Consider the following 13272-nt stretch of genomic DNA (forward strand, 5'->3'; position numbering starts at 1 on the left):
TCCAGTGAGAGAGAGAGAGAGAGAGAGGGATGAGATAGAGAGGGATAGAGAGAGAGAGAGAGAGAGAGAGAGAGAGAGAGACAGAGAGATAGAGAGAGAGAGAGAGACAGAGAGATAGAGAGAGAGAGAGAGAGAGAGAGAGAGAGGGGGTGAGGGAGATAAAGAGAGCATCATCTGTGTCCTTTATAACGATTGAAGCAATCGCACACACACACACACACACACACACACACACAGTGGGATCTGGATCTTGGCGGCTCTGTCATCCAGATGGCCAGTAGTTAGTAGAGGAGGCCTGTGATTGGCTGATGACACCAGTTACTGAGGAGGAGGTGAAACCTGATTGGTTATTCACACGGTGAATGAGGGGGATTGGTTTTATAGAAAGAAATGGTGGGACAGGATTGGTTGGGTCAAATAATGAAAATATGAGTGGTTGAGCTCGACCCAACGACAGTGTGTGTTACCTCCAGGCTCCGCCTCTGCCTCTAGACAGTCGAGCCAATCAGGATGCCCGCTCCATGAAGCTCCACCCTATGACGCCACGGCAACCTGGAAGGGGGAGGGGCAAGGCGAGGGGAAGGTAAGACAGACAGTCTTCCTCTCAGAGTCATCACTCACACACTTCCTGCTTCACTGCATCCCTCTCCTCATCGAAACCAGTGTCCCTCTTCCCCTTCAGCACAATCTCTCACACACTCTTCACCAACGACAGAAACACACACACACACACACAACCGTAGACACACACACACAGAAGCACGGACACACACACACCCAGAACCACGGACACACAGACACTCACAGAACCACGGACAGACAGACACACGAGAACACGGACAGACAGACACACGAGAACACGGACAGACAGACACACGAGAACACGGACAGACAGACACACGAGAATACGGACACACAGACACACGAGAACACGGACACAGAGACAGTCTCGAACACGACACACACCAAGGATGTCCAAACACTTACTCTCTCAGCTGGCCTCGTCCTTACTGCGAGCATTCGGTTGCAGCCACGACACGGTGAGTGTGTGTGTGTGTGTGTGTGTGTGTGTGTGTGTGTGTGTGTGTGTGTGTGTGTGTGTGTGTGTGGGCTCCGGTCTGTCTGTTCTGTTACTCCTCTGAGAGAGATTCTGTTCTGTCTTCTCTCCTTTCAGTTTCTCCTCCTCCATCTCTGTGTTCCTCCTCCTCCATCCCTGTGTTCCTCCTCCTCCATCTCTGTGTTCCTCCTCCTCCATCTCTGTGTTCCTCCTCCTCCATCTCTGTGTTCTTCCTCCTCCATCTCTGTGTTCCTCCTCCTCCATCTCTGTGTTCCTCCTCCTCCATCTCTGTGTTCCTCCTCCTCCATCTCTGTGTTCCTCCTGCTCCATCTCTGTGTTCCTCCTCCTCCATCTCTGTGTTCCTCCTCCTCCATCTCTGTGTTCCTCCTCCTCCATCTCTGATTTCCTCCTCCTCCATCCCTGTGTTCCTCCTCCTCCATCTCTGTGGTCCTCCTCCATCCCTGTGTTCCTCCTCCTCCATCTCTGTGTTCCTCCTCCTCCATCTCTGTGTTCTTCCTCCTCCATCTCTGTGTTCCTCCTCCTCCATCTCTGTTTTCCTCCTCCTCCATCTCTGTGTTCCTCCTCCTCCATCTCTGTGTTCCTCCTCCTCCATCCCTGTGTTCCTCCTCCTCCATCCCTGTGTTCCTCCTCCTCCATCTGTGTTCCTCCTCCTCCATCTCTGTGTTCCTCCTCCTCCATCCCTGTGTTCCTCCTCCATCCCTGTGTTCCTCCTCCATCTCTGTGTTTCTCCTCCTCCATCTCTGTGTTCCTCCTCCTCCATCTCTGTGTTCCTCCTCCTCCATCTCTGATTTCCTCCTCCTCCATCCCTGTGTTCCTCCTCCTCCATCTCTGTGGTCCTCCTCCATCCCTGTGTTCCTCCTCCTCCATCTCTGTGTTCCTCCTCCGCCATCTCTGTGTTCCTCCTCCTCCATCTCTGTGTTCCTCCTCCTCCATCTCTGTGTTCCTCCTCCTCCATCTCTGTGTTCCTCCTCCTCCATCTCTGTGTTCCTCCTCCAACCCTGTTTTCCTTGTTTGCTGCCCAGGGACGTTGTTTTGTGTTCTCTAAACCTCTCTGATATGAGCCTGTACTATATATTTATGTATTCTATTCCATACTGGAGATATACTATACTATATATATACACACAATACCATATTGGATATATACTATACTGTATATACATTTACTATATTGTATATACACTATAATATACTGGATATATACTATACTGGAGATATACTATACTGGAGATATACTATGCAATATATACACTATACTATATTGGATATATACTATACTGTATATACATTTACTATACTGGATATATACTATACTGTATATACATTTACTATACTGTATATACACTATAATATACTGTATATATACTATACTGGAGATATACTATACTATATTTTAATATATACTATACTCTATATACATTTACTATACTGGATATATACTATACTGTATATACATTTACTATACTGTATATACAGTATAATATACTGGATATATACTATACTGGAGATATAATATACTATATATATATACACACTATACTATATTGGATATATACTATACTGTATATACACTATACTGGATATATACTATACTGGATATACATTTACTATATTGTATATACACTATAATATACTGGATATATACTATACTGGAGATATACTATACTATATATATATACACACTATACTATATTGGATATATACTATACTCTATATACATTTACTATACTGGATATGTACTATACTATATATATACACTATACTGTATATACACTATAATATACTGTATATATGCTATACTATACTGTATATACACTGTACTATATATATATATATATATATATATATATATATATATACGGTACTATTCTGGATATATATTATACTACACTGTATATATACTGTACTGGATATATACTATACTGGATATATACTATGCTATACTGTATATACACAATACTATACTGTATATATACTATACTGAAAATACGGTACTATACTGTATATATATTATACTACGCTGTATATATACTATACTGGATATATACTGTAATATACGGTATATACACTATATTATACTGTATATATACTACACTGATATATATATATATTATACTTTACTGTATATATGCTAAACTGTATATATACTACACTATACTGTATATATAATATACTGATCTATATATTATACTATACCGTATATATACAATACTGATATATATATATATATTATACACTGTATATATACTACACTATACTGTAGCCTGAGCCATCTTGATCTTCGTTACCCTAGCTTAGCACCGTGTGTGTGTGTGTGTGTGTGTGTGTGTGTGTGTGTGTGTGTGTGTGTGTGTGTGTGTGTGTGTGTGTGTGTGTGTGTGTGTGTGTGTGTGTTGGCAGGACTCTCTACCAGTAAGATGGAAGTGTGTGTGTATGAGATAGCTTGATCAGATCACAGCCATCTGATGGACATGTTTTTCCCCAGCAGGGTGTGTAGGTTCACATGGCTATCTGTTAGTTCCAGATCCTCCCTCCTCCTCCTCCCCTCCTCCTCCTCCTCTCCCCCTCCGTGTGACCCGTGGTCCAATCCTGAGCAGAGTGGGTGGGAAGAAAGGCGGGGATAAGGGAGAAAGAGGTGCTGGTGGACTGGGCATGGCTGAGTTCTCCTGGCCTCTCTGCTGCCCCTCAGTGGACAGAGCATGATACTGCAGTTGCTTGTGATAGAGGAAGTCTCTGGAGCAGACTTCACCACATCGGAATCCTCAGAGTGGGTTGTCTACAATCTCTGGATGTGATTGGCCAGGTCCACCCTTCCATCTTCTCCAATAGCTCACCCAGACAGAGCCTGTCTTCTCCTTCCTCCATCTTCCCCAATAGCTCACCCAGACAGAGCCTGTCTTCTCCTTCCTCCATCTTCTCCAATAGCTCACCCAGACAGAGCCAGTCTTCTCCCTCCTCCATCTTCTCCAATACCTCACCCAGATATAGCCTGTCTTCTCCCTCATCTTCTCCAATAGCTCACCCAGATATAGCCTGTCTTCTGCCTCCCTCATCTTCTCCAATAGCTCACACCCAGACAGAGCCAGTCTTCTCCCTCCTCCATCTTCTCCAATAGCTCACCCAGACAGAGCCAGTCTTCTCCCTCCTCCATCTTCTCCAATAGCTCACCCAGACAGAGCCTGTCTTCTCCCTGCTCAATCTTCTCCAATAGCTCACCCAGACAAAGCCAGTCTTCTCCCTCCTCCATCTTCTCCAATAGCTCACCCAGACAGAGCCAGTCTTCTCCCTCCTCCATCTTTTCCAATAGCTCACCCAGACAGAGCCTGTCTTCTCCCTCCCTCATCTTCTCCAATAGCTCACCCAGACAGAGCCAGTCTTCTCCCTCCCTCATCTTCTCCAATAGCTCACCCAGAAAGAGCCAGTCTTCTCCCTCCTCCATCTTCTCAAATAGCTCACCCAGACAGAGCCTGTCTTCTCCCTCCTCCATCTTCTCAAATAGCTCACCCAGACAGAGCCTGTCTTCTCCCTGCTCAATCTTCTCCAATAGCTCACCCAGACAAAGCCAGTCTTCTCCCTCCTCCATCTTCTCCAATAGCTCACCCAGACAGAGCCAGTCTTCTCCCTCCTCCATCTTTTCCAATAGCTCACCCAGACAGAGCCTGTCTTCTCCCTCCCTCATCTTCTCCAATAGCTCACCCAGACAGAGCCAGTCTTCTCCATCCCTCATCTTCTCCAATAGCTCACCCAGACAGAGCCAGTCTTCTCCCTCCTCCATCTTCTCCAATAGCTCACCCAGACAGAGCCTGTCTTCTCCCTCCCTCATCTTCTCCAATAGCTCGAAGAGAGAGCCTGTCTTCTCCTTCCTCCATCTTCTCCAATAGCTCACCCAGACAGAGCCAGTCTTCTCCCCCCTCCATCTTATCCAATAGCTCACCCAGACAGAGCCTGTCTTCTCCCTCCCTCAGCTTCTCCAATAGCTCGAAGAGAGAGCCTGTCTTCTCCCTCCCCCATCTTCTCCAATAGCTCACCCAGAAAGAGCCAGTCTTCTCCCTCCTCCATCTTCTCCAATAGCTCACCCAGACAGAGCCTGTCTTCTCCCTCCCTCATCTTCTCCAATAGCTCACCCAGACAGAGCCTGTCTTCTCCCTCCTCCATCTTCTCCAATAGCTCACCCAGACAGAGCCAGTCCTCTCCCTCCTCCATCTTATCCAATAGCTCACCCAGACAGAGCCTGTCTTCTCCCTCACTCATCTTCTCCAATAGCTCGAAGAGAGAGACTGTCTTCTCCCTCCCCCATCTTCTCCAATAGCTCACCCAGAAAGAGCCAGTCTTCTCCCTCCTCCATCTTATCCAATAGCTCACCCAGACAGAGCCTGTCTTCTCCCTCCCTCATCTTCTCCAATAGCTCGAAGAGAGAGCCTGTCTTCTCCCTCCCCCATCTTCTCCAATAGCTCACCCAGAAAGAGCCAGTCTTCTCCCTCCTCCATCTTCTCCAATAGCTCACCCAGACAGAGCCTGTCTTCTCCCTCCCTCATCTTCTCCAATAGCTCACCCAGACAGAGCCAGTCTTCTCCCTCCTTCTTCTTATCCAATAGCTCACCCAGACAGAGCCTGTCTTCTCCCTCCTCCATCTTCTCCAATAGCTCGAAAAGAGAGCCTGTCTTCTCCCTCCTCCATCTTCCCCAATAGCTCAGCCAGACAGAGCCAGTCTTCTCCCTCTTTCCCTCCTCTAGTAGCTCCTAGCCGTTAGCCTTTAGCCACCTACCTAGTCCTCCTCTCCTCTCTTGTTATTCTTAGCTAGTCTTTAGCCTTCAGCTGTTAGAGGTGTTTAGCCCAGAGCCCATAGCTTTTAGCCACCTGTCTTCTCCTCTTCTGTCTCCTCTACTAGTGATTAGCCTTTAGCCATTAGTGGTTAGCCTTTAGCAATTAGTGGTTAGCTATTAGCAGTTAGCCTTTAGCCATTAGCCGTTAGTGGTTAGCCATTAGCCGTTAGTGGTTAGCTATTAGCGGTTAGCCTTTAGCCGTTAGCGGTTAGCCATTAGCCGTTAGCCCAGGGCCAGCCGTAGTGACAGAACTCCACCTGTCTTCTCTCTCCTAGAGCTCTGAGGCTGTTATCCAATGGCTGAGTGACTTTCAGCTGCAGGTCTACGCTCCAAACTTCATCAGCGCCGGGTATGACATAGCCACCATTAGCAGAATGACCCCAGAGGTAAGGAACCCCTGACCTCTGACCCCTATCCTTTAACCTGAAAGTTAAAGTCACGCTCTACACCCCGTCACCTCACTACTCACTCACTGATCATAAAGCAGTTGCCTTAGCAACCCCCCCCCCCCCCCCACCCTCCTACCAGTAATACTGAAGACAGTTCAGATGCATACACCCCCCCCCCCCCCCCCCCCCCCCCAGTCACTGAGCATGCCCAGGACCTCATCTGTGATTGGCCAGGACAGGGCTGCCTGCAGATGGACACAAAGCTCCTCCTATGACAAAGTCCTGTGTGTTCTGTGTGTGTGTGCGTGTGTGTGTGTGTGTGTGTGTGTGTTCTGTGTGTGTGTGTGTGTGTCTCCCGCTGTGTGTGTACCTCAGACTAGTGATTCAATTACACCCCTAGATGAGAACAAATCAATCAATATAGAATATTAGTAGATAATGAGGTCTCTAACTGCCAACTATCTGGCCATTAGCCAGATAGAAAAATAGTAGTAGTAGCCAAGTAGAAAAATAAATCATAGAGTCTATCTACACACTGACTGGACTCTACCCACACTGACTGGACTCTACCCACACACTGACTGGACTCTACCCACACTCTGACTGGACTCTACCCACACTGACTGGACTCTACCCGCACACTGACTGGACTCTACCTACACTGACTGGACTCTACCCACACTCTGACTGGACTCTACCCACACTGACTGGACTCTACCCACACTGACTGGACTCTACCCACACTGACTGGACTCTACCCACACTGACTGGACTCTACCCACACTGACTGGACTCTACCCACACTGACTGGACTCTACCCACACTGACTGGACTCTACCCACACTGACTGGACTCTACCCACACTGACTGGACTCTACCCACACTGACTGGACTCTACCCACACTGACTGGACTCTACCTACACTGACTGGACTCTACCCACACTGACTGGACTCTACCCACACTGACTGGACTCTACCTACACTGACTGGACTCTACCTACACTGACTGGACTCTATCTACACACTGACTGGACTCTACCCACACTGACTGGACTCTACCTACACTGACTGGACTCTACCCACACTGACTGGACTCTACCCACACTGACTGGACTCTACCCACACTGACTGGACTCTACCCACACTCTGACTGGACTCTACCCACACACTGACTCTACCCGCACACTGACTGGACTCTATCTACACACTGACTGGACTCTACCTACACTGACTGGACTCTACCTACACTGACTGGACTCTACCTACACTGACTGGACTCTACCCACACACTGACTCTACCCGCACACTGACTGGACTCTACCCACACACTGACTCTACCCGCACACTGACTGGACTCTACCCACACACTGACTGGACTCTACCTACACTGACTGGACTCTACCCACACTGACTGGACTCTACCCACACTCTGACTGGACTCTACCCACACACTGACTCTACCCGCACACTGACTGGACTCTATCTACACACTGACTGGACTCTACCTACACTGACTGGACTCTACCCACACTGACTGGACTCTACCTACACTGACTGGACTCTACCCACACACTGACTGGACTCTACCTACACTGACTGGACTCTACCCACACACTGGCTGGACTCTACCCGCACTGACTGGACTCTACCCACACACTGACTGGACTCTACCTACACTGACTGGACTCTACCCACACACTGACTGGACTCTACCCACACTGACTGGACTCTACCCACACACTCTGACTGGACTCTACCCACACACTGACTGGACTCTACCCACACACTGACTGGACTCTACCCACACACTCTGACTGGACTCTACCCACACACTGACTGGACTCTACCCACACACTGACTGGACTCTACCCGCACACTGACTCTACCCGCACACTGACTGGACTCTACCCACACTCTGACTGGACTCTACCCGCACACTGACTCTACCCGCACACTGACTGGACTCTACCCGCACACTGACTGGACTCTACCCACACACTGACTGGACTCTACCCACACACTGACTGGACTCTACCCGCACACTGACTGGACTCTACCCACACACTGACTGGACTCTACCCACACACTGACTGGACTCTACCCACACACTGACTGGACTCTACCCACACTGACTGGACTCTACCTACGCACTGACTGGACTCTACCCACACACTGACTGGACTCTACCTACACACTGACTCTACCCGCACTGACTGGACTCTACCTACGCACTGACTGGACTCTACCCACACACTGACTGGACTCTACCTACACACTGACTCTACCCACACACTGACTGGACTCTACCCGCACACTGACTCTACCCGCACTCTGACTGGACTCTACCCGCACACTGACTGGACTCTACCCGCACACTGACTGGACTCTACCCGCACACTGACTGGACTCTACCCACACTGACTGGACTCTACCCGCACACTGACTGGACTCTACCCACACTGACTGGACTCTACCCGCACACTGACTGGACTCTACCCGCACACTGACTGGACTCTACCCACACTGACTGGACTCTACCCGCACACTGACTGGACTCTACCCGCACACTGACTGGACTCTACCCGCACACTGACTGGACTCTACCCGCACACTGACTGGACTCTACCCACACTGACTGGACTCTACCCGTACACTGACTGGACTCTACCCGCACACTGACTGGACTCTACCCGCACACTGACTCGACTCTACCCGCACACTGACTCTACCCGCTCACTGACTCTACCCGCACACTGACTGGACTCTACCCGCACACTGACTGGACTCTACCCACACTGACTGGACTCTACCCGCACACTGACTGGACTCTACCCGCACACTGACTGGACTCTACCCGCACACTGACTGGACTCTACCCACACCCTGACTGGACTCTACCCACACACTGACTGGACTCTACCCACACACTGACTGGACTCTACCCGCACACTGACTGGACTCTACCCACACTGACTGGACTCTACCCGCACACTGACTGGACTCTACCCGCACACTGACTGGACTCTACCCGCACACTGACTGGATTCTACCCGCACACTGACTCTACCCACACACTGACTGGACTCAACCGGCACACTGACTCTACCCGCACACTGACTCTACCCACACACTGACTGGACTCTACCCACACACTGACTGGACTCTACCCACACACTGACTGGACTCTACCCACACACTGACTGGACTACCCACACACTGACTTACCCACACACTGACTGGACTACCCGCACACTGACTCTACCCACACACTGACTGGACTCTACCCGCACACTGACTCTACCCGCACACTGACTCTACCCGCACACTGACTGGACTCTACCCACACTGACTGGACTCTACCCGCACACTGACTGGACTCTACCCGCACACTGACTGGACTCTACCTACACTGACTCTACCAGCACACTGACTCTACCCACACACTGACTGGACTCTACCCGCACACTGACTCTACCCGCACACTGACTCTACCCGCACACTGACTCTACCCACACACTGATTGGACTCTACCCACACACTGACTGGACTCTACCTTCACACTGACTGGACTCTACCAGCACACTAACTCTACCCACACACTGACTCTGCCCGCACACTGACTCTACCCCACACTGACTCTACCCGCACACTGACTCTACCCGCATACTGACTCTACCCACACACTGACTGGACTCTACCCACACACTGACTCTACCCGTACACTGACTGGACTCTACCCACACACTGACTCTACCCACACACTGACTGGTCTCTACCCACACACACTGACTGGACTCTACCCACACACACTGACTGGACTCTACCCACCCACTGACTCTACCCGCACACTGACTGGACTCTACCCACACACTGACTCTACCCACACACTGACTGGACTCTACCCACACACTGACTCTACCCACACTCTGACTGGACTCTACCCACACTCTGACTGGACTCTACCCACACTCTGACTGGACTCTACCCACACACTGACTGGACTCTACCCACACACTGACTGGACTCTACCCACACACTGACTGGACTCTACCCACACACTGACTGGACTCTACCCACACACTGACTGGACTCTACCAGCACACTAACTCTACCCACACACTGACTCTACCCGCATACTGACTCTACCCGCACACTGACTCTACCCGCACACTGACTCTACCCACACACTGACTGGACTCTACCCACACACACTGACTGGACTCTACCCACACACACTGACTGGACTCTACCCACACACTGACTCTACCCGCACACTGACTGGACTCTACCCACACACTGACTCTACCCACACACTGACTGGACTCTACCCACACACACTGACTGGACTCTACCCACACACACTGACTGGACTCTACCCACACACTGACTCTACCCACACTCTGACTGGACTCTACCCACACTCTGACTGGACTCTACCCACACTCTGACTGGACTCTACCCACACACTGACTGGACTCTACCCACACACTGACTGGACTCTACCCACACACTGACTGGACTCTACCCACACACTGACTGGACTCTACCCACACACTGACTGGACTCTACCCACACTCTGACTGGACTCTACCCACACTCTGACTGGACTCTACCCACACTCTGACTGGACTCTACCCACACACTGACTGGGGTCTACCCACACTCTGACTGGACTCTACCCACACTCTGACTGGACTCTACCCACACTCTGACTGGACTCTACCCACACTCTGACTGGACTCTACCCACACTCTGACTGGACTCTACCCACACTCTGACTGGACTCTACCCACACTCTGACTGGACTCTACCCACACTCTGACTGGACTCTACCCACACACTGACTGGGGTCTACCCACACTCTGACTGGACTCTACCCACACTCTGACTGGACTCTACCCACACTCTGACTGGACTCTACCCACACTCTGACTGGACTCTACCCACACTCTGACTGGACTCTACCCACACACTCTGACTGGACTCTACCCACACACTGACTGGACTCTACCCACACACTGACTCTACCCACACACTGACTGGACTCTACCCACACACACTGACTGGACTCTACCCACACACACTGACTGGACTCTACCCACACACTGACTCTACCCACACTCTGACTGGACTCTACCCACACTCTGACTGGACTCTACCCACACTCTGACTGGACTCTACCCACACACTGACTGGACTCTACCCACACTCTGACTGGACTCTACCCACACACTCTGACTGGACTCTACCCACACACTGACTGGACTCTACCCACACACTGACTGGACTCTACCCACACACTGACTGGACTCTACCCACACTGTGACTGGACTCTACCCACACTCTGACTGGACTCTACCCACACACTGACTGGACTCTACCCACACACTGACTGGACTCTAACCACACACTGACTGGACTCTACCCACACTCTGACTGGGGTCTACCCACACTCTGACTGGACTCTACCCACACACTGACTGGCAACAAAAGAGTTATCAAATTAAGATCCTACATCTGTATATTGGGATAATTAGAGTATAGTGGAGTGGAGTTGGGAGGAGCCAGGTTTTGGGTGGGGACAGACAGTGGGTGGGCGGAGCCAGACAGTTGATGGGTGGAGCCAGATTGTTGAGACATACAGTGGGTGGGTGGAGTCAGACTGTGGATAGTTGGGGCTAGGTGATAGGTGGGTGGAGCCAGACAGTGTGGTGGGTGTGGCCAGACTGTAGATAGGTGGGAGCCATGCTGTGGGTGTGGCCAGACTGTAGATAGGTGGAGCCATGCTGTGGGTGGAGCCATGCTGTGGGTGGAGCTGGGGTCTAGTGATACAACGCTTCTTTCTCACTGCCAACATCCTCTCTCTCCTCTTCACCTTCATTTCCCTTTGGGGACATTTACCTTCCTGTCCTGTGGTACAGCTTGTCACCTGGACACTGTGTGTGTCTGTGGTGTCTGTGGTGTCTGCGTTTTCTGTGGTGTCTGTTGTGTCTGGTGTCTATGGTGCCGGTGGTGTCTGGTATCTGTGGTGCCGGTGGTGTCTGGTGTCTGTGGTGTCTGGTGTCTGTGGTGCCGGTGGTGTCTGTGTTTTCTGAGGTGTCTGGTGCCTGTGGTGTCAGGTGTCTGTGATGTCTGGTGTCTGTGGTGTCTGTGGTGTCTGTGTTGTCTGTGGTGTCTGGAGTCTGGTGTCTCTGTGGTAATGAAGTGTGTGTATCTGTGGAGAGTTTGGAAGCGTCTCACCTATTTTTCCTTGGTGTTGTGTGTGTGTGTGGTACGTGTGTGTGTGTGTGTGTGTGTGGTACGTGTGTGTGTGTGTGTGTGTGTGTGTGTGTGTGTGTGTGTGTGTCTGTGTGTCTGTGTGTGTGTCTGTGTAGGATCTCACGGCCATCGGAGTGACCAAACCAGGCCACAGAAAGAAGATGACATCAGAGATCAACAAACTCAGCATCACTGAGTGGCTCCCTGACCAGAAACCTGTTAGTAACTGACCTGAGACCTGTTAGTAACTGACCTGAAACCTGTTAGTAACTGACCAGAAACCTGTTAGTAACTGACCTGAGACCTGTTAGTAACTGACCTGAGACCTGTTAGTTACTGACCTGAAACCTGTTAGTTACTGACCTGAGACCTGTTAGTAACTGACCTGAGACCTGTTAGTAACTGACCTGAAACCTGTTAGTAACTGACCTGAGACCATGTCAGTAACTGACCTGAGACCTGTTAGTTACTGACCTGAGACCTGTTAGTAACTGACCTCAGACCTGTTAGTAACTGACCTCAGACCTGTTAGTAACTGACCTCAGACCAGTTAGTAACTGACCTGAAACCTGTTAGTAACTGACCTCAGACCTGTTAGTAACTGACCTGAGACCTGTTAGTAACTGACCTCAGACCTGTTAGTAACTGACCTCAGACCTGTTAGTAACTGACCTGAAACCTGTTAGTAACTGACCTCAGACCTGTTAGTAACTGACCTGAGAC

General features: G+C 50.2%; 1 protein-coding gene across 6 annotated transcripts in view; it reads left to right on the forward strand.

Moving 5' to 3' along the window:
* LOC110516853 (caskin-1) overlaps positions 1-13272 on the forward strand; it is a 135352-nt gene that overhangs the window by 105887 nt on the left and 16193 nt on the right. For 5 of the 6 annotated variants that reach the window (XM_036972308.1, XM_036972309.1, XM_036972310.1 and 2 more), the window contains 3 exons: positions 474-583; positions 6177-6287; positions 12666-12767. In XM_036972308.1, the coding sequence (XP_036828203.1) occupies positions 474-583; positions 6177-6287; positions 12666-12767 (323 nt within the window). The remainder of the gene's footprint in view (positions 1-473; positions 584-6176; positions 6288-12665; positions 12768-13272) is intronic. The other variant, XM_036972311.1, reaches the window with a different exon arrangement.

Source organism: Oncorhynchus mykiss, unplaced genomic scaffold (assembly GCF_013265735.2).
Source record: "Oncorhynchus mykiss isolate Arlee unplaced genomic scaffold, USDA_OmykA_1.1 un_scaffold_140, whole genome shotgun sequence".
Lineage (NCBI taxonomy): Eukaryota > Metazoa > Chordata > Actinopteri > Salmoniformes > Salmonidae > Oncorhynchus > Oncorhynchus mykiss.